This window comes from Cornus florida, unplaced genomic scaffold (genome assembly GCF_030987335.1).
Source record: "Cornus florida cultivar Cherokee Brave unplaced genomic scaffold, ASM3098733v1 CherokeeBrave_3.0.0_Hap2_Chr01, whole genome shotgun sequence".
Lineage (NCBI taxonomy): Eukaryota > Viridiplantae > Streptophyta > Magnoliopsida > Cornales > Cornaceae > Cornus > Cornus florida.
The window spans coordinates 81,518,337-81,544,994 of record NW_026775571.1 but is presented as its reverse complement, the minus strand read 5'-3'; the positions used below and the strand labels follow the sequence as shown (position 1 = coordinate 81,544,994).

Here is a 26,658-nt window from a genome sequence, read left to right as displayed (position 1 = left end):
TCTGAATTGAGTTTCGAAAGTCTATTTATAAAACATATATGTATTTTAACTCTGATCAGATCTTCCAATAGTGGGCATTCATTTTTAGGGCTTTACAGGAAAAGGCACTGTTGATTTAATCCTCTCGGGCACTTTGTAGTCATGTAATTATTTTATTGCTGAACCTAACCCTTGCAGAATGGTCATGCTTTGCCTGACTTGGCTCACCCTAAACTGCCCCTTTCAAGGAACCAAGATCAATCAAATCCCATTCATGTCCTCTGCTATGGGTAGCCCGATGCACAAAGTTCCGTACCCTCTAAGGTCCACAGAGGATGTGATGCATGCAGCCTTGCCTCTGCATGTGGAATTTCCATTTCAATCCCATGACCCAGATCACCAGAAGATACTAAGCGGAACCGTTCATGCCATGTCATTAATATACCAACCCAATGAACATGCACTATTTAAGTTGGTTGTGTGTAATTTTTATGTGTAGGTGGACCAATTTGATTGAATTATCCAAGTTCACTGGGTGGACAAACCAATGACATGGTATACCCACCTTTCACCCAAAATCTTCCTACATAGTGGAAGTGTATAAAATCACCCACCATTTAGAACCTGTTATTGTTTCAACCTCTCACACCAAATTCCTATCAAGTTTCATTGCATGCAGAGTCCCAGAAGAAAATGAATTGTGAAGTGGAGTGATAAGGTCAAGGTCAGTCAATTGTAGAAAGGCTGAAGAGATGATGGAATATAACAGATGGTGGTGTAATCACAGAGCAGCTTCATGCCATGAGGCTCTTTCACATTAGCTGCCAAAACAATCTTGACAACAATTAAATCCAATGCCATATCAAAAGACAATCAAAAAACAATACCAACTAAGAAAAGAAAAAAAAATTAAACAAGTGCTATTTATAATACTTTGCCCAGATTTCCAGTTCTAATTTCATTAAAGTTCCAATTGTGATCACCACACCTGCGGACATCACCACTACCCCGACACTACTTTATTCAACTAAAAGCATTGCCGCTGCTGCTATCGCCGCCTGCAACTGACATCTGAGGCAGCCTTTAAAAGATGTGTGCGAGCGCGCACACACTGCACCATTTTGAAATGTGAAGACAAATATATGAAACAAAGTGTGACACAATAACGGATTGTCTAACATACATTAAACATTATGTCCTCCAAATTTCGACGGGTTTCAGCAGGGGAAAGATGTTCGAGCTTGCAAGTAATCAATGAGTAGCTAGTAATAATTTTGAATGCCATCACCAATTTGCAATTCCTGGAAACTCCTACCATAAAGATATCCGGGCAGCTTAGAGAAGAAAATTTCAACAGCATGCCAGCAGAAAAGGACTAAATTGAACTTGGTCAAACATTATTACTGCTTCAGATGGTGCTCAAACAAAGATGCCATCTCAATCTGCAATAAGAGCCAAAATAACCATGGAAAACTGAATAGCCCATCCAAGCAAAGAGTTAGTTTTTCTATTATTTTTAGCATATATTGGTATAAAGACATGTAATATGTCAGGAGGTTCTCCACTTTGACATAAATAATCTGTGTCTTTTGTCCATAAAAAGAATAGTCAAAAAAAAAAAAAAAAAATCCAGGAGTCAACAAAATCAGGTTTACAATGAGTACATGGATCTGTGGAGCTTTCAATATGCGCACTTCATTCATTTTGAAGCAATATGTGACAAAAGGAATATGGCAAACAAGTTGTGCACAAATACATAAATTAAAATATTTGATATACGTGCCAAGTTCATGTCCAACTAGACATCTTGGATGTTGTATTGTGCATCCCACATGAGTACTTCAAACATTTCGAAATCCTTAGCATGGGTTTTATATGTCTTCTTATATTTTAAGAGTAAGGCAATGCTAACCAAATTTGGTAGACATGAACAATAATAGGGGTCCATGGTTCCTACCTATAGTCAATTTATTCCACTAGATCATTACACGCACTCTTTAGTAGATCAAGAATGCTACCAGTGGTTTAAGTATCAAAAGTTCCTATTCTGCAAACCTAGTCTTAGTAGCAGTACAAAGATACAATGGCCTACCACCATTTATGTAATCTTTCTATTCAATGAAGAGCCGAGTCTTGAGATAAATATATTTAGAGTCAGCTCACTTACCAAATACACACCACACACACACACACACACACAAAGAGAGAGAGACAGAACTTACAGCTGTCAGAGCTGTTTCAGCACCCTTATTCCCAGATTTACCACCAGCTCGATTCAAAGCCTGGAATTTATCATGAAGAAAACATCCAAAATCATATGCCATCTAATATGAAAATAACTATACAGTGTTTTCTATGAGGCATTCCTTTACTGCAGAAAAGAAGAATATTATGATATCTTAAGAATAAGAGATTGTAAAATAATTAATAATTTTAACAAGCTCGCCAAAGTTTAAGTTGAATAATATAACACAAATAAGCAAACTTCAAAGTTAAAATAAAGGTTATATCATCAATTTACCTGCTCCATGTTATCGCATGTCAAAACACCAAATATGCAAGGAACTCCTACAATATCATTAAGGAAAGAAAGTTCAATTTGGATCAATGAACCAATTCTGAAGTTAATAACGGTACAACAATCTATAGAAAAGAAAATTATTGGCAACAATGCCATTAGTAACCAACGAGTTGCAAGTGTAATATTGAACAACGTTGATTTTATTTATAGACATCATGGTTTTGCCTAAATACAGAATTGATGTGAGCATCTAACTAGTGAGGTACTTCTGCCAAAGAACCTAATCAATGTGTCTCCAGCCAAGAAATTACACTCACGAAGAGCTAACAAGTATGCCAATTTTTTTCAATTGGATAATAGTGTGTTGTTGTTGTTGTTGTTGTGTGTGTGTGTGTGTGTTTATTATTATTATTATTTTCATATGCAAGATGGTATGATAATCATAATTCAGACATTTGGATATTAGCACGACAACCATATTTTGGCTAAGCAAATAATCACACATAGATGAATGCGCACACATGCAACCGGTTTCCCTTCCCCCGCTCACATACTCAGCACACGGGCACGTTCACATGCACTTGCATAAAAACACAAATATGAACTCATATGCAGATGCACACACCACAAGGACACGCTTGCATTCATGTTCATCTACATGCATATATGAATGAATGGTGATACAGAAAAATATAGTTTGTCCTCACAACCATATGAATTGCCCCTAAACGGCAGTGGTCAAAATAATTCTAGCTTATTTTAATTTATTATTTTTGAGGCAGTTCATGAGAGTTGATTATAGCAGAAATTTAGTAGAACAGCATTTTCCATGTGTGGGTACCTCTTAAGCCTAAATGCATAAGAATAATGGATTTCCTTTTTCTTAATATTTTCAAGGGAAAAACAAGTGTAAAATTCTATTCAGGAAGTGGATCAAAGTACCAGTCCTAGTCATGGATTGACCTGAAGTTAAGTTAATCAACAGTTGGCTACAGATATGGCAGTTGTAAAGGCAGATAAAAAAAGCTGAGGAAGTCCTAAACAAAAACTAAATTGGCAGCCAGAAGGGAGCCAGTGATAGAATATACCGAATCCTTCAAATTGAGGCAACTGAACATCAGAACTGAAAAATATTTTGTATGGAGACCATAATCCTTAAAGTAAAATATTTATTGTAGTTGCACCTGAAAAGACATGCACATATAGAGTTAAAGAAGGACTATCATGTAAAGTCTGGAAAGAGAACCTATCTGTTGCAGGAAAATGTAAAAAAGTTTCCTACTACCCCCAACAGGCACTGATAACATGTTGACAAAAACCTCAAAATAGTGTTGCCCTCAACCAAATTGAATTATTCAATGTTCTTTTAGGAGGCATCCCAGGGGATCTCAAGTAGTTCTACATATCAAAAGAAGGTGTGAGCCTCCTTGACCAGGTTGAGTATATGTGCCCCTCCCTGCTTTACATTGGAGGATAATGGCCAAAAATAGAAGAGTGGGTCAAGCTTAAAGGAAACTAATGTAGCCCCATTTTTATGATTGATGACACAAACTATTATTTTATTAGAAAGAATCTATTAGGGAATGTTCCCACCTTAAAATTCCAACAGCTAGGAAGAATAAATTAAAAACTACATTCTCCCCCGTCATTGGAAAAAATTGAAAGGGCAGTGGGCCTAGTGGCTGGCACTCAACAGTGAGTGGAAAGGGAATGGTTTTTTCTTTTCTTTTTCTTTTTCATTTTTTATGGGGGAGAGAAGAGCGTAAGGTAGGCAGGGAGAAGTGGCAAGGATTGGAGCTGAACATGAGGTTCACTTTATTTTTCTGTTTAAAATTAGCAATATGGATGGCCATTTCCGGAGCATAAAAAGGAAGTTATATACAGCTGGTTAATTTAATGGTCAACCATGTTGTCTTGACTATGTCACACTAGATTGAACTTTTAAAAATTTTAGATGTAAGAATAAATTATTATTAGTAATTGACAGGGATCCATTCAATTTTTTTTTTTTCTATTCTTGTTCATGTCATGAATAAGGAAGCATTTGTTTCTTACTCCACTTCAGCATAGTGAAATATGTTTTTCCATATGACAATCTGGAATGGAATCAAATGATTTATTGGCCAGCCGAAATAATTAAGACATTGTAAATTGATCTAGTTGTATGTATACACAACTGATGACAGTCGGCGAGTAGAAACACTCCAGCACAATGGTGTGTGTTATTTACCCTATATGCGTGCTTTACATCATTAAGGAGGAACGGATTTCATTTAGAATTTAAATAGACTTCCATTCTCAGAAATCCAGAAGAATAACAAAAAGGTTATCCTGGTGAATCAAAAATCATAACAGAAATGTGGAAAATATTTATATAGTAAAAACAGCTGTGATATGTACACGTTTCAGTCACTCGATAGGTTTGACCCAATATTCATGCAATCTAATTGAAAAGCTAAATGAATAAACAGCAACTGGAATTTACTCAAACACTAATCTAATGCTGAACTATGCATATGTGCCAGAAGATGCAATCATTAATTTTTCTTTGAGTTATTTCCATTATCATCAAAAAGGATGAAATAAGATCAGAAGAAACACAAATAGATAATACATAAACAAACCTGAATTTAGACCCGCTGAGAGTACTCCAGATGCTGCCGAATTAGCAACAGCATCATAGTGAGAAGTATCACCTCTAATCTACTGACAAAAAAGAATCATTAATTAATTAGGGCACCAAAAGCAAGCAGCATATACTGACCACCACAACAGGAGAATAGAAAAAGTTAAAGCCTCTTTCAGTATAAAATAAATAAGTCAACAAGCCTTTGCCAGTAGTCAGGTTAGACATTTGACACTCGAACTGCCAAGCCATGGATATTTATATGAATTGTGTTTTCTTTCTTTTCTTTTTTTTTTTTCTTTTTTAAGTAAGATGAATAAAGTAATAGACATGAAAGTATTCTTCGTGCAGGAAGGGAGCATTCTATGATGATTCAAAACAAGAATACTTGAATTTCAACGCAAATAAATAGATGGTCACGAATCAAGAAGAAGAAATTTGAGATGACGTTAATCATAAAATCAAGACATGATGAATTAAATGGAAGAGTGTGTCTAACATATATTGTATAATAGGTGTATCCCTCTAGGATTAAATGCATAGAGATTCTATGCAACAGAGGTCAACTCATCTGATTTAATCTGATATTCTTGACGGCCAATCAGATCCATTCCACATGTAAATCCAATGAGTAATGTAAGTGATTCCATGTGAGTAAGGCAATCATCGTGGAAGAAAAGAAAAAATGCGTAAAACTGCATGTTAAGCAACAAAAGTAAATGGGGCAAGAAAAAATGAGTATGAGTATGAGCAGAGAAAATTTTGCAGCACTGCCAAATTATGGTATTGCAGAATGAAATCATACCACAGCTCCGAAACACAAAATCGCATTATATTTTCGTGACTTCCCAAGCTTTTCCGCAACCACACCAATTTCAGAACTCCCAGGGACCCAAACAACCTGATGGATAAAGAGAATAATCATTCCATGTAAAAAAGTATTCATACAAAATAATGAAGGATCGGTGTTACATGGATGCACCCATCCTCCTCGAAGTACCTGTGTCAATGAGATAGAAACTAAGTATCTGTATGGGACATGTGTCTTATACAAATATCTAAATTGGACACCCAAATCCTCTACACGAGACGATGGAAGAAGAAAAAAACTCAAATTTAACAACAAAGATGGGCTTCCTACTTCTGATATAGATGGAATCCCCTTTGTGACCACATCTCGGTTAACTTAAATGATAATTAAGTATATCCTAAATAACAATAACAACATGCAATATACTACTATATAACATGTGTATTTAAATGCGGATGAAGTGTCCGCGTCCATGTATCCAAGTTTTAGACACATATTAACCTAAAATCCCCATATCCTAAGTATTGAGATTTAGAGATGTTTGACACACCCCCACATCCAATACCTATTCCTGAGTTCATGTAACATAGGGAAGGATGAAAAAACACACATCCACACCCAATACCTGTTTCTGAGTTTATGTTGTTAGTGGATTTAAATATTAAGGTTACACCCAAAGTATTAGGGCAGACAAGTTCCTGAGTTTGAACATCACTGTCACCCTAATAATTAAAATTAAAACACATGTTGGACCAAAAGAAGGCCACACATGAAGGGGTGTGTTAGAAGATTTAAATATTAAAGTTACACCCTCTCTAACACTTTAACCTTTTAGAATAGATGGTGGTTAACATGTAGCATAGGGAAGGATGAAAAACACCATATAATTAGTGTTATGTTTATTATCTACATTATTACCAAATTGATTGCAACAAACACTAAGATATTCTAACTTGCAATGCTTGGATTTGCCATTTACTTCTTCTAGGTGCTATTTAACTAAAATGTTGAGGTTTCTTTGAACAATTATATAAAAATTGGAGTTATGAACTATCTATAGTTTATTCTTTGACTATAAGACACATGGACAGGCATGACCAGCCCCCATGAAAGAAGTTCAGATAATTTTGGTGATCACATTTAAAAATAATAATTAACATTTGAGTAAGCCAAATTATATAAATTAACAGGTAAGATACCTGAGACAGTGAGACGCATGGGGGAGATACTTGATTTTTTGGACTCGTTGAGAGTTTAGGGGCCTTTTTGGCCTTGCATAGTTTTGGGGGGATGCGATCCCCGTTTGATGGCTTTCTTTTTTCTAATACAGTCTTACTTGTCAAAAAAATAATATTACATAAATTAACAGGTGAAATATCCAATGGCCTAGATCTCTAGAAATCACAGCAAAAATCAAACCTTTACACAAGCAAAAGGTAAGATGCCAGTCCATTTTGTACTCAAATAAACAAATATCCTAAAGAACAAAAACTATATGAAATGTTTACAAGAAAATCTTCATTCATAGACATTACAGTAATCATTTTAATAAGATATCTCTCATGGTTATGTTGGCCGTCAATACAATTAATCGACCAAAATCTTTCTCTTCGACAAAAATGGCTGGAACCATTGCGATGGAAACTCTCTCCTTAAAAACTATAGTTACACAATAAAGATCATATTGTGTTAAAATACATTATGCATATATCTGTGTCTTCTGAAAAGATAAACCCCAGTATGGGAAGTTAAAGGATTTAAATATGAACTTTAAGAGAAGTCCAAAATACACATACAATACAAAAGTGAACTAATTTAAAAAGGCCAAACTGGCAATACAATATAGAACATGGAATAAAATTGCAGGCATCACCAGATTATGAAGTACAGGCTAGTGCACTAAGGCAACTAGATGAGTAAAGACACATTTGAGAAGAACAACGAGAAGGGAAAAAATAAATTCAACAGATAAAAAGGAGAAGACAATGTGGAAGGGCAAAAGAAGAATCAAGGTCAACACCCAGTTTCGGTTGTACCTAACTCGGTTGCTGTGGAATGGATAATAACCTGTTTTTTTTATATTATTTTGCACAAAATGGCTGCTGTTGGACTCAAAAAAACATTCTCACTTTTGGCAATCCAAACTGGGTGAGAACAAGAATGAGGATTTTATTATTATTATTATTATTATTTAGAAGAATGCATGCATTTGCCTGGTGTAAGAGTTGTAGTTCCCAAACCACTCTAAAATTCAAAACAGCCCAACCTTTGCCAAACAGAATGCTAAAATAATTGGATTACGTGTCCCAGCCATGGAAATCATGAACATCAATTATGAAGGTAATCAGACACTTTGAGCAATCCATCATTGCAGCTCTCCAAATTAGAGTTTTATGTACTTTTTGTATGAAATAGAAATGTGGGTTCATAGCGCGAACATCTCCTGTCAATTGATGTGGTGCTATTTGAAAAGCAATACATGTATAAACTCCATATGCACAAATCAAATGACAATGGAATGCAGACACAAAGGGGACCAATTTATAGGTGCTAACACTTTAGAAAATGACTATGGCTACATACATCTATATCTTCTTCTTTAACTGAATATTTCTTGAAAGTTTCCACGGCTCCCTCCAACAGCAGCTTTGTCACAATCTCATTAAACCGTGCCACAACCTTTATCAAGGAAGGCAGTCCATGTCCAACAAATTGCACGTTAAAAAATTATCAAAGAAGTGTTAGAAACTAAATGAAATCTGATTCATAGGGCAAAAAAATTGCAACGATTAAAACAAGTATACAGAGTCACAAACCCCATTAATAGTTAAGCTGTAAAATTCTCAAAAGCAAACGAATACCGACAAGAAGTAACAATGAAATAATGAAGACTGAAGATACAAAATTTTCTTTCAAGTCAAAACCATTAACAGCAAGGAAATGAAACTTTCTTCTTCTCTTTTTTTTTTTTTCTTTTTTTCTTTTTTTTTTTTTTCCACGCACACCCAACTCATAAACACACCCAATATATCACAATGGGAAATTAGACCCCAACCTCCCACTAGCACCTATTCACCCATCAGAATATACCATATTTGATGATAAATTGTGGATACTACACCAATGTAACAATAAAAGGCATACAAATATATATATACACACACATGAATGTATGTGTGTATATATAGCTGATAGGCCCAAACCCAGTAAGAAAAACCAAAGGATTGACAATCCCAAAAGCACTAATCAAACAATTAAAGAGAAAATGAAGAAAAATACTGACAATAGCGAATCGAAGACCCTCGGTTGCAGTAACAGATCCCGTCACATGTCGAACAGCCGCTGTTTGTGCAAATGCCGATGACAAGAAACGATCCTTCCTTGCCACCTCAAAGTGAGACCCAAACCGCATTTCTGGGCAAAAACACCATTCAATTATACAACAATACACATATATACATATATATTGAAGAATAAGGAGAGAGAAATCGTATCAACAAGAAGGTGGTAAAACATACCCTGATTTGGTGAGGAAAATGAGACGAGTGCTGGTGTGACTTTCCGGGGAAACCCATGAGAAAGAGTTGAAGAGAATTTGACGTGGGGTTGTAATTGCGGCGGTGGGCGAGAAAACAGTACGAATCGGTGGTGGTGGTGGTGGTGGTGCCAAATGAAGCAGCCATGTTAGCACCCACTTCGAACGAATAGGTAGGTGGCCATTTTTTTTGGAATGGTTGTAGGTGGCGATTTTGATTATGGTACTAACTCCTAAAAGAGTTTGACAAATCAAAGTCAATATTTAGAAAACTGGGGGAGTTTGGAACTAAACAAGAGCAGACAACCTGTCAACTCTCTCAAGTGCAACGACGTTAGAGGTTCTTGTTACAGTAGGATCCGAATGGGATGGTCATGGACTTGGGTCGTGGTCGGGCATACATTGGGGTGGCAATCGAGTAAGTTTGGGCGAGTTTTGAACTGGTCATTAATATAATGAGTATCTACTATTCACTCATTATTTATCTATAAATATAGTGAGTATCCATATCACCCACTAATTATTCACTATTCAGTCATTATTTATTTATGAATATAATGGGTATCCATATTACGCACTCGAATCAAGTATCTCGGCAAACGAAAGGAAGAGATACTCACGTATCTCGACTGAAAAGTTGTCAATCACATTAATGAATTTCAGTTATAACCGCTTTCAAAATGATGGGTATTTAATGTAATAGTACTTATCCCCATGTTAAAAGACTAAAATACCCCTATTGTACTCAATAGAACCATCATGCCTACCCTAAGAAAAGTCTCGAGGGACTATCCCACCCGTGTAAGGACCTGGCCCTATAAATAAAGGCCGAGGTGCCCAAGCCCAAGGACCAGATTTTCTTTGATAATCACTCCATTGTATTTTGTATTTTGATATCATCCCTGCTATTGAATATATATCTTGATTTATCCGAAAGAACCCCACATGTATAAATTGTGACCCCCACTTCCCATTATCCAACAACTTAAAATATTTGGTCCAATGTCATGCCTAAAATAAAAGGGTACAAAAAACTTGTGGGAATTAATAAACCGGTATGAACCAAACCGAATTTCATCTCAATTTTTTCATTTTAATATTTCAACCGTCCCATTGGTACCTTATCCATCATTCAATTCGTGTTGATTTGATGTTTCAACAATTATAATTCCGATTTTATTTTATTATTCTTATTGTTATTATTATTCTTATTCTTATTATTATTATTATTTATCATGACTAAAAGTTATGTTATATTCGAAAGTACCAAACTGAAACATTAAATATGAAAAAAAAATTTGACATATTAAATTTAAAATTTAATTTAATTTAATTTTGTAACTACAATTAGTGTTAACAATTGTGGGCAGATATTAAAACAGTTCTAATGACCAACGTCTTTTTCAGTGCACTGCAGTTTTCAATTTAGTGAAGATGGTATGATCACTCTTCCAGTCAATTTGAGGCCTTCCTAACTTGGTGTCATAGTATTTCTTGCTTGAATTTAAAAAAAAAAAAAAAAATAATAATAATAATAATAATACTTGCATCCCTATTATTGGGAGAAACTTGGATTTTGATCCTCTTCACCTCTTTCTAGCATTTAGTCCTTAATATACCAAATTTATTAATATAATCTAATCATAATAACATCATGTTTATGCCGAGGGAACGAAGAAAATTAGTAGTAACAGAATCAGAATTTACAATTTAGTCCTTGTACAAAAGGACGGAAATATTGTTCTTGTGTGCAAGTTTCGCACGGTCGGCACCGGAAAGTATTTTGGTGGCAGTCCATCCATATCTAGCAATACCAGTTTTAGAGAGAGAGGGAGGGGGAAGGCTTGAAATAACTGTGTTTATATATACTTAAAGTACATTGAGGGACGGATACATATATACACACGCATATAGAGAGAGAATGGAAGACCGGGAAGACTTGAAGTCGATACAACCGTACTTACCACTGGTTCTCCGATCACCATCTCTGTTCTGGCCATCTCAAGTGGTGGAATCACTGAAAGCGTTGTCCAAAGGCCCCCAAAACAGCAGAGTCGACTCCGGAGAGGTTCTCTTCCTCGCCATTTCCGATCTCAGACAATCCCTCAGTCTCAATTTCTCCGCCGAACGCTTAGCTTCTTCAGCCGCCGATGGCTATGCTCTTTTCTTTGATGATGTATGTAAACACTATCACCATTACCAATCTTACTCTGTTATTGGATCAATAGAACAGTCAATCGATAAGGGTTTATTTTAGATTTTACACTCTGGCTGGCTGTTTGTTTCACGGTAAAATGTTTTCCATTGGAAAATATTTTTCATGAAGGAAATCATTATTCTTCTTGTTTACCGCTTGGTTGAGGTTTTTGAAAATAAGTTGCCAATTCTTACAAAAATGCATAATGAACATTCATAACTTAACTTAGAGTTTATAGGGACTTTGGAATCCCCAAACAATCCTTCATCTCTAGAATTCTTCAAAATGGGCAGTGGCAATTCCCTATAAGCACTGCTGCTTCAGTGCTGCAATTTAAAAATTTTGCTCTTTCCTTGAATTTGAAACAAAGGATGCGATAAGGTACAATGGAGACATGGAATTTTTTCTCTTCGGAATGTTTGGGATAAATGGAGAACTCAAAATCCAACTGTGGACTGGTTTGCAGTGTGTTGGAGTGGCTCTAGACCAAAAGCGTCGCTGATCTGTGCTCTAGCAGTCCAGAACAGGCTGCTGTGTTTTGTTATTCTTAAGAGAAGGGGAATCCCGACTGTGGCTATCTTTCATAATTGCATGAAAGCTGAGGATGACCTGGATCATCTCTTTGTTACATGCTGTCTAGCAAGAGATATTTGGCAGTGGTTGTCTGTGCTTCTAGGATGGAACATGCCTCATTTTGATACATTAGCACAGCTTATTTTTTGGTTTGTCCAACAGAAAATAAAGCACAAGGCTCAAAAGCGAATCTGTGCTACAACATTCTGGTTTTTATGGGATGAGAGGAATAAGCGTTTGCATCAGGAACATCAGAGAACTGCCGTACACATTGCTCAAGCTATATGTGGAGAGGTTTTACTTCTTTCAGATATGGAACTAGGGGAATTTGGGACAACTTCTCTGCATGTTTAATTTAATTTATTTATTTTCTTCTTTCATTCTTTGGTTTCTGTTTTTACAATTTGTAGTACATATTTGTAGCTACATTGTGGTGTGTTGACCGAGGGGATGCCCTTGTTGTTCTCTTGTACATTCTTGATATATCTATAAAAAATTTCCACTTTACCCAGGGAAAAAAAAAAAAAAAAAAAAACTTAGCTTCTTCAGCTGCATGCTTACGCTTAAACACAATCAATTGATTAGGGTTTAGTTTATATTTTACACTTTGGCTCTGTTTGTTTCATAGGTAAAATGTTTTACATTGTAAAATTTTCTTGATTAAGTCATTTTCTTCTTGTTTCCTGGTGTTTGGTTGACGTTTTGAAAATGAGTTGCCAATTCTAATAAAATGCATAATGAACATTTATATAAACATGCACTTATTTAGCTGTCAATTTTACAAGTGAAGTTTGTACACAAATAAATCTATATACACAGATATATAAATCTATATGTATGTGTGCGTATAGGTGTATTTATACGTACTATGCTCATTTATATAATTATTATATATGATTATACCCTTGTATCTATACATATACACATGATTATTGTCTCTACATATGATTTTTGAGTGTAATTTCGGAAAACGGTTTACGGAAAATTCTAAGCTATTTTTGTTTTCCTAGAAGATTTTTGAGTGTAATTTCGGAAAACGGTTTACAGAAATTTCTAAGCTATTTTTGTTTTCCTAGAAGATTGTGTAATTCATTTTCTTATCAACCAAACATCGAGTAATGTTTTCAATGATAAAAGCATTTTTTGAGAAATATTTTAAGAATGCAGATGTCATTAATGGTGAAAATGACAGAGTTAAAACAGGTCTTCGGATATTCGAGTCACAACAACCAGGCATAGTGCTCCTCAGCCAGGTACCTTTCACGTTTAATTTAATATGTTGACTTCATTAATACTAAGAGTGTGATCCTCAACAAGTATATTGATGTTCGTGATTTTTCCTATATATGTATGATATATCACCCTTTATTTTTTACTAATAATTGTGTAGTAGAGAATTATATGACTGTGCTAACTTGTGTACTTAGATATCCAATTTTAATTCTGCCTCTATTTTTGCAATTTGCCCTTGATAGTTGATCCTAGTACATTGTTGAACAGAAGATTTGGGTTATGCACATACACAGGACATTAGCATAATTATGCATTACTGTTATAGTTCATGTAATTATACTCAACCCCGTCACCAGAAAATTGCGCAAGAATATCAAAATGTGGGATGTTTCTTTTCTTTCCGTTAATGAGAAAAGGTAGACAAGAGAGAACAATTGAATCGTATAAAACATGGTATCTTTATCCTTATTTACTTCATAGAGTAAGATGCATTTTCACATTTTGTATTCTTTCTCAACCAATGGACCATTCGGTTGTGTTTCTTAAAAGTGATTTTAGATAAATCCATTTTTGTTATGACTGCCATTGGCAACTTATCGCATGGGGCACTTGAATCAGAGTGTCATGGTACCATTTTGCTCTATAGCTGCTGGACCATAGGAGATTTTTTTTTTTTGATAAGTTGGACCATAGGAGATTTGAAAGTACATCTTGGCTCGATTTAAATATAATATAGTTTTGGTGAGATGAATTTTAAGTGCTGAAGTCTTAGGTTATATTTGTAGTTTAGTGATAAGTGAAGTCTTTCTAACTTAATATTTTTGCATTCTTAACTTATTTTTATAAGTGATATCTAAAATAGCATTACCAATTGAATTTAATTGGGTAAACAATTACTTTATTCAGAATTTTGTAAACAACACCTTAGAAAGTATCATAGTACATTGGATTTGATACGTTCCATATTTTATGCATTACTCTTAGACAAAAGATTCATCCTTCATCTATGCATTGCTGTTGTCTTTTTCATGGTCTGATTGTTGACAATGAATGTCTATGTTGTTTTCAGGAATTGATTGGTGCTCTTCTTGCTTGTTCCTTCTTCTGTTTGTTTCCAATCACTAATAGAGTTGCCAAACATCTTCCAACGATCAACTTTGATCATTTGTTTGCGTATGTGTCCATTAACCGTCTTTTTTTAACTTCTTTCAACTGTCATATTCAATGTATATCATTATAACAGAATGGTTTAATTTCTACAATTTTTTTCCTTTGCTTCCCTTTATAGATTAGTATAATGCTAAAGTATTGACTTTTGTAGAAGAGAGTAATTTTAGTATTTCATTATTGGCTAGTGACAATTTATTAAATTTAAAGAAGGGTTCTCAATAGAGAAGAACTTTTCATAATTGGCTAGCTTGAAGCCATTTCTATGAATGTTGGCAGAAAATTTAGAGGTAATGCAGAACATTATTCAATTTATCTTATGCTCCTTTGATTTTATTGCTCCTGTTTGTATGCATGTTTCATGCCGAAGTTTAAGGCAGTCCCCTGTATAGGCAGTATGTCTCCAAGTAGTTTGTTTCAATGAATATTGAATTTACATTTGAACCAGCCACACACAGAGGTAAACTATTCTATTTATATGATATTGAATTACAGGTGTGTGTGTGTCTGTGTGTATTCTTTGAATATTGAATCACAGAGAGAGAGTTTCCAGTATTTTTTTTCTTCTCTGTGATGTATAAAACAGGGGACTACAACTTTTAGATGTGTTTTGCTGTTAGGAAAGTTGTCAAGTATCCTATAGGGGAGGCCACAACTTTAAACTTCTGACTGTGGTTCTTGGAAACTAGAACTAGTATCAGAATTGGATATTATAGGCAAGCAGCTGAAATAAAATGCCCTGCAGTTTATTGACAATATAGCGACTCTCTAAGACGCACTGTTCAAGTAGCTAAAAAAAGCATGTTTGCTTCATTGCTTTGTCATTCATCTGCTTTATTTTGTTACTCTGCACTGAGGGCATTAATTTTCTTATCTGACTAGTTATGGTCAGAAGCTACCGCATGTTGGGAATATTGCTCGAAATGACAGTTGTATTGCCAGAATGCTCTAAGATCTCTCTAAGAGCAATTTTTTTTATTGTTGATAGTGACAATCAATTTAGAGAGGTGCAATGGCATTTTCTTCCTAAATGACCAAATTTCTTTGTGTTGTCTACTCATTCCATACTTCTATTTATTTCTCTTTTTTCCTGAATTACAAAAGTTGATGCAACTGATATATATTTGCTTCCAGGAGTCTATACAATGATTACAGTGAGAAGCAGGAAAACAAAATAAAGTGCATCATTCACTACATTGAGAGGATATGTTTATTTACGCCTACGGGGGTTATCTCATTTGAGCGGAAAGTTCTCCCTTTGGAATATAGTTGTCTTTTTGTTACCTATCCAAAGGATGATTTTTGGAGCAAGTCAATTGCTTCCGTCTGCCGTTTTGAGGTAAATATTGAATGAATAGAATAGTCCAGTAAAGTGAGTTCAAGTTCAGATTTGGATGAGATATTTTAAGGATGTGATTTAGTTTAAACTTTTGATAGTGGTGTTTCTTTAGTTTCGGATAATTATATTTTCTTGATAGTTTAAACTTTTGCAGGTCTGGCTTGATAGAAGATCAATCCAGTGAAGCTCTTGAAGTGGATTTTGCAAACAAGAATTTAGGGGGAGGTGCTCTTCATAGGGGCTGTGCATTCAACATGTTCAATAGAGTTATTCATTGAGGACCAAGTTTCTTTTTATAGTTGTAACTAGAAAAGAAGCTTCATAGAAATTAAAAGAATGTAATTGAAAAGCTTTAAGCGCAATGATTATACACAGGATTGTTTTGTGGTAAAAAAGTTACTAACCAGTTATGATTCCTCCCACGTGGGTACTGGGAGGAAAAAAACTGGATACAGACTTATCTGTGGTATCATTTTGCCAAAGTGGATGCTCTTGGACCTAAAAGCAAGTCAGAATTGTTTCAAGGTTTATATTTAAAGTAGGCATTGATGCTTCCACACACTAAAATATTGTATATTACTGACATCTGTTTGCATGCATGGGTTCTTCTCATCTTCGTACTTCTGCAACTTTATTTGGGTCAAAGTAGAACACTGCAATGAAAGCTTTCTTAACCTTTTATCGTCCTAATTGTCTTGTGTAGGAAGAGATCTGTTTCATGATCAATCCCGAATTAATTGCTGGCATGCTTTTCATTCCTTCCATGGCAGACAACGAGGCTGTAGAAATTGTTGGTACGGAAAGGTTTTCAAATTTTACAGGGTGAGTATGATCCATTGAATTATTCATTCAAAGAACTTGGGTATTGATATCATGTTAATTGTTATAACTGCTTTATATATTTCTTGTACACTACAAATTTATCATTTTATCATGCCCATGATTTTAGTTGATGAAATGCATGACCATTAACTCATTAAGTAATAGTATATTTAGATATTGTGCTATGAAATGTATTTTTCTTTATTTGCTGGAACATTCTCAGATATGCTGCTGTACCTATTCATATATGTCGGGGCTTTGCATTTTGAAGTTGAACTACTATATATGTTATATATATGGAAAGTTAAAAAATCATCATATAATAATCCAGAAATTTCAATAGAAAAGAAAAAGGGAGGTTTGTGTGCACACCTATCAGAGTGATAAATGGCTCGTCTTGCCGTGACCTTCTCTTGAATTCTCAAAACTTCGTACCTTATCCCTTGCCCCCTACCGTCTACCCCTTCGCTTTAGTAAGACGGACAGGGTGCCTAGCGGAAGGCTTAATCCCGATCCCTATTTGACCCGCTTGTATGAGTGGGGATTCGTATTAGCCTTTGGGCCTTGATTTTGGCTTGACTCTTGGCATCATAAAACTCCAAGAAGTGGTTTTTCACTTCTCGAAGATCCTAATAGCTGTTTCCTTTAAATAAGAAATGGAAGAGTAAATGTTTAGTTTCTAAGTATGATATTGAAAGAAATTCTTTATGCCAAATTCATTGGCACTGTTAGGCATGTTAACCTTGTCGGATGCATTTACATGCTAATGGTCAAAAAATTATTGCCTTGAGGTTGTGAAGGGTCAAAGGTGTGATATTGGAATCTCAAAATATCTCTGTGGGAGGTTGCCAAACTTTGGATGCGGTTCTAGTTGCCAGTGAATGTGTGGACTCCAGAATAAAAAGTGGAAAGGCAGAGATTGTATGTAATGTAAGATGGCTATTGAGTAGGCGTATGACTGTGTGAATTGAACTTTTCTCATTTACATTTTGGAGTGGATGGACTTTGGCAAGAAGTGGTGAAGGTGGATTTTTTTATGCATCTCTACTGCAAAGTTCCCGGCCTTAATGGGTCCCCTGTAGGCTTTTGTAGTAGCTCCAGAGGGCGATCCTTTGTCCTCGTTTCTCTTTCTTATAGTTATGGTGGCGTTTGGCAGGATGATCAGGAGTGCACAGGCTCTTGATTACATTAGGGGCTTTGGTGTGGGAAGGAACATAGCGGCACAATTGGAAGTATCTCATTTGCTATTTGCAGATGACACATTGTGTTTTGTGATGCGGTTGAGGATCAGTTGAGGTACTTGAGATGTTTGCTGGTGTGCTTCCAAGTAGTGCTCTAGTTGAAGTTTAATATTAGAAAGAGTGAAAATTGTGTTGGTTGGGGAGGCTTATAATATATCCAGGTTGGCTAGCATTTTGGTTTGTGGTGTGGGGGCATTTCTGGTGACATATTTGGGTTTACTTTTGGGAGCTTTGATGAGGATGTCATCCATATGGGATCCTATGGTTGAAAGGTTTGAGAAAAGGCTAGCAGGGTGGAAGAAGCATATATCTCAAAGGGATGGCACCTCACTCTTATCAAGGGTACTCTCTCGGATCTCCCAACGTATTACCTCTCTCTATTTCAAATTCTTGCTTCGATAGTGAAGAGGACAGAGTAGCTCGAAGGAATTCTAGTTGGTGGCATGGGTGGCGAATTTGGTGAAGGTTTATGGTCCCATTCAAAAGGGAGGTTTGGAGTCAGGAAGTTCAACATTTTTAATCAAGCTTTGATAGGGTAGTGGCTTTGGAGATATGGGGTGGAGCTGCTGACCGTGTGCGGCAGAGAATTATAGAAAGAAGTTGAGGAGGAAAGAGGCAGGTGCTGTTCCAAGGAAGTGATTTCTTCAGCGGGTGTGTGCTTATGAAGAAACATTTGCTAGGGCTTGGAATGAGTTCTCCAAACATGGCCAAATCAAGGTGAGAAGTGGAAGATTCATCCACTTTTGGGCAGATGCGTGGTGTGGAGATGAACCTCTTGCATGTGTGTTTCCAATATTGTTCTGGATTGCGGCAAACAAGCAAAGCATGGTAGCCGATTGTTATTGCCTTGATGTAGAAGAGTATCAAAGGATGTGCAGTTTGGGACAGATTGGGAATTCGAAGACATCATAGCCTTCTTCAGTCTGCTTTATGAGCAAAATGTGAATAGGGATGGTATTGATCAGTGGAATTGGCTGGGTTCATGGTAGGTTTGCGGTGACATCTTATTATTAGATTTGTCATGGTGACCAGAAGGCAACCTTCCTGTGAAAAGCAATTGGGAGGACTAGAGCCTCCCTCATAGGGTTCTTGGGATAGACAATGGCTTTGGGGAGGATTTTAACGCTTGACAATTTGAGTATAACTGGTGTTGAATGTGCAAGAGGATGGATGTATAGTGGGAAGAAATTTTCGAGGTGCTTGGAGGCAGCCTCTCTTTGTATTTAGTGGGGTCTGGTGCAAATGGAATAAGCGATCCTTTGATGGTATGAAAGCAATGATGTGGGTGCTTAAGCATTATATTTTTTTTTTTTGGGTTTCATGGAGGAATTGTAAATCTATAGAGGACTTTTTAGATTTTGTGGACAGTTTGAGGATGTGGAGATGAATTCTTTTGTGTAGTTGTTCTTTGGTGTGCTCCCCTTTGAGCATCTTTAATGAAATTTTACTTGTTAAAAAAAGAAAAGAGAAGTAGTTTCTGGTGAATTGTTACAAATGTTGTATAAGCAGTTTCTTTTTTCATGGAGATACTTTATCATGTTCCGGGTTTTAGACTCCAGGATTTAAATTTATTAAATAGCCATATTTATACAATTCTCTCTGTAAATATATACTTCGTAGATCTTAATACACCTCAATTATGCCTTCGAAAATGTGTGTTTAATTTTGCGTGTAACTTAAAATAGATGTGGCATTTGGAGCTAGATTACCTTGTGAGGTGTTTTTTTCCCCACTCTGATTGTTACTTCTTACAACTGTTTCAGATCTCCTATTTTGAAAATCTCTGTTAATAGTTCTCATGATATAGAATTCAAAAGTATATATGGCTATGCCCTTCTGAAAATTTAATATCATCATGCATATTTTTTGTGACAATAATATTATATTTGGTACATGAAGCATATGGATTATGTCAATGGCATTTTACACCTCTATGATATACTCTTGGAAGCTCTTTGATAATAGATTGTATTAGCCTAACTTGGTAACTCTATTACTTTTTCAATTGCTTTGAAAATTGAATAGAGGTATTCATACAGCAGTCTCTCAGATGACTTTTGTTACAATGGTTCCTCTCTCATTTGTCCGAGTGGTGCAGGTATGCTTCTTCATTCCGATTTGTTGGTGACTATGTGGACAAAAGAGATTTTGATCATATGGGAAGACGTAAAACTAGGATCACTGCAACAGATGCATTATGCAACCCAGGAAAGAGACAATATGGACTTAAATGCCTCCTCCGGTGTGTAAAACTTTGGTTTCTGGCACTACGTACATTTGTAAGTGTGCATTTGGGTGTGAATATGTAATATACCTGGAATGAATAGGAGAATAAATAATGGCTCCCATCTAAATGGAACATTTTTGGATGGAGTTGCTGCACTAGGTTAATGTTTCAGTGTTGGGACTGCCAATACAGAGGTTATAAGCCTTTGATATGGAAGAAATTATGCCCCAAACTTGAGTTGATTTGATTCACATATCTAACCAACATAAACTTTTGTCGAGTAATTTATTTTTAGTTTCAACACTTCAAAATTTTTTTGACTTGTGGTATATAGATCATCTGTGCAACCCTTTAAAATTGTGGAGTCCTAGTTACTGTTGATCTGTAAACTAGTAAGACTCCAACTTGTTGGTTTCATCAGGGAGATTAACAAGGCGTTCTGCGGCTTTTTTGATCAATGTAAATATCAGTGTTATCATAGACTACTTCAAGATGATGGATTTTGTGGTGCTCAGCTAGATCAAGATGTTAAAGGCCCCAGTGGAATGTCAGATAATCATCTTTTGGTAGGAGTTCTATAGAATTTTTTTATTTGATGTTGGCCCAGCGCCCTACCCCCACACCACCACCACAACCCATGCCCACACACACACACTTCTCTCTCTTCCTTCATTCGTTTTATTATAAGTGGAAGAATCTATATCACGCTTTGATGATTTTAACATTACAACTGTTAGTGCTGGTGTATTATTTATTTTCATTTTTGTTTTCCCATAGTCCAAGAAATTTCATCTATCTCTTGTGAAGCAAAAGGAGGAATTTTGGGTGACCACCTGACGAGGAATTTGGAGGAAAAGGGTAGTCAGTGCCTGGACCATCAAGAAGAAATTGGCATTGTGACAGGAAACTGGGGTTGTGGCGCTTTTGGGGGAGACCCCGAACTCAAGGCCACAATTCAGTGGCTCGCTGCTTCTCAGGTGATTTTCTACTGATTGATTCCTTGTTGGTTCAGTTTTTTGCCATGTGATACACTGTTATTATAACCATACAATTGTGTATGACTGCACGACAAAAATGCATCATATATTTTTCTTATGATATTTTGTGTGCTTTTCTCCTTCATAAACTTTGAATAAATAAGAGCCTCTCTAGCTGCCATCATCTGTATATTCTTGTGTGTGTGTTTTTTTTTTTTTTTTTTTTTTATTTGCCAATAATTTCTAAAATGTTATAGTTTAAATAGACCTTAATTCCAAGAGATAGATTTGGAGAATGGAAATCTATCATTAATACTGCTGATGATTCTGAGGTTGTCATAAGCTAACCAATCATAATTAAAGCTGCACCAAGTTCAGATAAGTGGTTATAGTTTAAGCTACAACCTAACTTTTCTAATGATGCTCCAAGGAGTTCGATTAAGATCTAGCTTCTCATTTTCTTTTGAAGTTGTTGGAATGGGTGAAGTGATTGACTAGTTGTTGGACAAATCTGTGAATACCCTCGCCTACAAGATCTGCCACCAGAATTGACATAGGGCCACATTAAAAGGGATTTAGGGTTTGTAAAGGTGTAACAAAGGGTTAGGATTTTGGATTTTAAATTGATGCAAGAAAGGACAAAGCTTTGGGACCATGAATAGTAACTAGGGACTTGTTTGTATGTGATTGATTGATTGGAAGGCGGAAAGGTTACAAATTGTGAGGGGATTTTTTTGGGCTGAAATGTGAAACATATCTAGTTGTGTGGCTTTTGAAGACTTGAAAAGTGCAAAAAGAAATTTGACACTTCATTTGGATTGAAAGAAATAAAAGTAAAAGAAAGGGAAGGAGGAGGGGAAGATGACAATCAGGAAAATATATCTTTGACACTGAGGGAGGTGAGAAGGAGCATTAGATGTTTTAAACACAAGTGATTTGCTACTTCAGCGTTATATGGCAATAAATGGTGCTTGGGCATCCATTTTCAATCATTTATACTATTTTTTTATGAGATACATTCCTATCAGCACCTTTCCACTTTATGTTTTCTTTTAAGTTTGTTGATGTTATACATCAGTCTGCTGAAAGAGACACATACTCAATGGATAGAATCTTCTCAATAGTTCTATTTTATTTCAGAGAAAGCAGGTTCTTGGCCATGTACCTCTTTTACTGCTATTGTTAGATCAAACTATTAGTATGTGAAAGGCCCCATTTTTGGAACATCAAGTTTCTCGAGGCATAATATAATGATTGGGAGAACATAGTTAATATCTTCTCAGTGATGTACAATTTCATGGATTCTATCTCAGCCTGTTGTAGTAATGTTTCCTTTCAATATTTTGACTTTCGTTTAATCCGGGTACACTTCCAGGCATTGAGGCCTTTCATCACTTATTACACATTTGGGTTGGAGGCATTGCAGACTGTGGACCAGGTATTTTTCTTCTGCCTGCTACTCTAAGAAATCTCCAAAGAATATTATGCATCATTCCTGGAAATAAATGTTTGGAAGATAATTTGCAACTGTTGTTTACGTTTTAAATAACCAAATCAATGTTGATACTCCATGAACTGTGTACTAATGTTCTGCTGGAACATCAGTTGCTTTTGGATGTATAGCCAATAGTAAATGAAAAATGTGGTGTTCCCCCTCAGTGGAACATAATTTGAATTTTCTCATTAAATCTTTCAAGGTTAACTTGTCTAGAAATTGGAAACTTCACCATTTATTTGCTCAACTTACTGCATACTTCTTTATAAAATAAAATCCCCCTCTCAAGAAAAAGGGAAAAAAATTTATACCAACTGTTTGTCTCCTACTCTTTCACATATTATTCTTTTCCTTTTTGTGATTTTTTAGGTATTCAGTGTTTGCTACCGTTATCTACTTGGGGGGGGGGGGGGGTTGGGGGTTGTTGTTGTGTTTGGAATTTGCTGCCAATTTCACTTAATTTTTATACGCAATTATGAATATTGATGCTTGTTTATAGTAGAAAAGTAGGAATACTTATAGGGTAATTTTCTCAAGCAGGCACTCTTGAGAGTTGAGACGACCAAACGTAAGTGGCGGGGCTGGCTCAACCATCAGGCCATTTGGGCAATTGCCTAGGGTCCCACATGGAAATTGCCTAATCCGATTTCATATTGATATTAATTCCGGTTTTCTTTATTACCTAATATTCTTCAATTCCTTGATATAGACCCATAAAAATTTTGAATTTAAAAAATACATTTAATATTAATATATTAAATTTAATTGAATAGACAAGTTTCTTTTCATCTTCTTTCTGAGGCATTTCCTTAATATTGAGTACTTCTCACTTGTTGATACCTTTTTTTTTTTGTTATTCTTCTGGACATCTTCTCACTCACTGTTTGTATAATTGTTTTTGAAATGTTATTTATCTCGTTCCTCAAATCATAATTGACCAATGACAGTGCCATAACTTCATCCCTCGCAGCAACATTCTTTTTGAACAGAAAACTTTGACACATGGTTTAAACCGTTTAGAAGTTCAACATTCGCTGCTTGCAACAAGTTTTCAATATTCAGATTCATTCCACTGAAAATTTGATTAGACCTTGGAAATTTTGCTCAAAATATAGTCGAGACCTTAAAAGTTTTAATATTCAGTTTTTGGGCTACTGTTCGGGTTCTGGTTAACTATCTAGCATGTGCTATACAGTTCTTGCTATGAGTTTGTGCATTTTTGGTTAATAATCGGATTGATCCCTGATTAGTATCTCATTTAAATCATTCTACTAGTACATGACCTGTCTTGTGCATTTTCAAGTTCCTTGTTGATACTGCCCCTATCCTCAGGACTTTTAACATGGTTGTGTAATCTTTCATATATTAATGCTGTTTTATCATCAGTAGCACTAACCCTGTTTATGGGTATTGCGGGCAGGCGAGTCGATGGATTCTGTCACATAAATGGACCGTTGGAGACCTTTGGAACATGTTGGTGGAGTACTCTTCCCAGAGATTGACAGGAGAAACTAATCTTGGCTTCTTTAATTGGCTACTTCCATCGCCGCCCACCTCTGATGCCATGATACCGGACACACCTTTAACCCCTTGAAATCTTTTGTATTATTGAGTTGCTTCCCTTCCCTTCTTCTTCTTCTTTTTTTTTTTTTTTATTTTTATTTTTATTTTTATTTTTTTTACTTCTTGCATGTAATTGTACATATCGAGTAAAAGAAAATGTAATACTTTGTTATAATTATAATTTAGTTTCGAAGATTTGTCTCGAATTCGTGTTTTTCTAATAGCTAAATTACAGGGATTTCAAAATGACTGAAACCATTTTGCAGTCTTGTACACTAATTTGGGATAATGTATTCTGCCAGAAAAGGCTTTATAAGTAGATGGAGTGAAAACTTTCAAATATGTGATTATGAAGTCCATTTTGACTTCAAAAAGAACATGTCATGTAATGTTGATTGGGGCCAGAAAAGGAATTTTGTTTGGACTAATAATATATTGGGACTGATTATCTAATGTTTTTAACCATGAAAACACAAACCAAATTTTTATGAGGGTGGAGAAGTTCCAAGATTGTATTCTTAAAAAGTTTTCCGGAAAGGGAAGGCGAGGAGGGAATCGAAAGAGAGTATTTTTGTTCCCTCGTGGTGGGGAAAGGAAAAGGGAATGGATTTTTTGGAGCTGTTTTATATTATTACCAAAGGTGTTAAAAAATATATGTAGATTGAATCTATACGTCAGAACCAATGAATTACTACCATGCTGGTTTGGTTTAAGTGGTATCACTTGTTCTTTTAAATGGAGCGGTGAGGATTTTCCCAATGCAAAATTAGACAAGTGAACTTTCAATTAACAGATTAAAATTTTAAAATGGATAAAAGACATGTCATTTTTTTTTTTTTTTTTTTTCACTATATTAATTTGTGGTCTCTATCTTCTAAAATAGGAGGTGAGAGTTCGAGTTCCATAAAAATAAATTAGTATGCTAGTTTTTTTGTCCATGAAATACTTTTTTTTTAAAAATGTATTTTCAATTTCAAAGGAATAACTTAATGACAGCATATCTGGAAGGTTGAGAATTCGAATTTTCTCAGAGTTACTCCTATAAATTTTTTTAGTAATTGCGTAGAGCATGTAGAATGAGATGGTTGTAATTGGTGCAATGGAATTATGAAGTGTTATAAGAGGTCCGAAATGAACATAGATAATAATAAAAAAATAAACCTTTAGTCTCTATGTATTGGTAATAATAAATAAATAAACCTTTAGCCTTGTGTATTATTCATATTTTCATGCAAATAATTATTTATTAATATTGTTATAATTATCACTAATTTACTATTACTATATATACAAATTCAATATACCTTAGTATCCTGGACCTTTAAGTTCTTTTTTTTTTTTTTTTCATTTATCTTTATTTTGATTCGGTGGGACCCACCCAACGCTGGTTTCATTTCTTTCCTTTAACGAACCAACATCAGTCTGCAGGGATAGTGGAGAGTGCAAAGGTGCAGAGATTGTAACATATAGAGAGCCTATAGAATCAAATAGTATAGTCTAGAGAGAGAAAGCAGATTGTGTCTCTATAGAGAGAGGGAATCGTCTATATAGAGGAGAGAGAGGGAGCAGAGTCGAGCTGTTCCAACAAAAAAGGCAGCGGTGTTGAGAAAATAGCTAGAGAGAGGTAGAGAGAGACAGAGAGGAGAGCAGAGTGAAACTCAAAAGAAGAAATATGGCACTGATATTGAGGTTCAAGTTGGCTACGATAGGTGCGAGAGGGATGAAAATAGTCGGTGGGGCTATGCAGTCAACCTTCAGGTGGTGTTTCTTTTCGTTTCCTATTTAGATGATAGAACTGCGATTTTCCTTTTGTGTTTTTTTTTTTTTTACTCAGATTGTTGTAGTAGTTCTTTGAATGATTTTGAGTCCATACTCATCTGCATTTCTTACTTTTGTCACTTTTATTGTAATGAAACTCATCCAAACCGGCCGGACTCTACTTGGTGTTGAACTGTAGAGTCCATGTGTATGACGATGATCGAGCGTGTTGCATCTGTTCTTTGTGCCGCCTCTGATCTCTAGATCTGCACTCGCCATTCTATCTTTTTCCTTGAAATCGATCTCACAATATATATATATATATATATATATTATATAGATATATATATACACACACAAATATCTCTGTCTATGTGAAAACTGGTGAAGGTGAAGTTTAGGAAGGTCGGTGAAGCGATGGAGTCTTGTTACTGCCGTCATCTGGTTTGGGGTTACAGGCGCATATGAAAAAAAAGAAATCACAGACTATATATATAGTTGTATACATACGCATATTTGTATTTCTATATGTGAAAAATGGTGAAACAAAAGAAATCAGAGACTATATATATATATATATATATATGTATGTAT

The 26,658-nt window shown here is 35.5% G+C and overlaps 1 protein-coding gene and 1 pseudogene across 1 annotated transcript; one reads left to right on the top strand and one right to left on the bottom strand.

Moving 5' to 3' along the window:
- Positions 1-760: 760 nt before the first annotated feature.
- On the bottom strand, positions 761-9,608 carry LOC132302807 (6,7-dimethyl-8-ribityllumazine synthase, chloroplastic-like). The gene is made up of 8 exons (XM_059799775.1): positions 9,456-9,608; positions 9,221-9,351; positions 8,521-8,616; positions 5,932-6,027; positions 5,125-5,203; positions 2,501-2,547; positions 2,202-2,261; positions 761-1,421 (listed from the first exon to the last, which is right to left on the bottom strand). The coding sequence occupies exons 2-8, from the start codon at positions 9,347-9,349 to the stop codon at positions 1,380-1,382; spliced, it is 549 nt and encodes a 182-aa protein (XP_059655758.1). The 5' UTR covers positions 9,350-9,351; positions 9,456-9,608; the 3' UTR covers positions 761-1,379.
- A 1,175-nt stretch (positions 9,609-10,783) lies between these two features.
- On the top strand, positions 10,784-24,771 carry LOC132276080 (poly(ADP-ribose) glycohydrolase 1-like; annotated as a pseudogene).
- Positions 24,772-26,658: the final 1,887 nt, after the last annotated feature.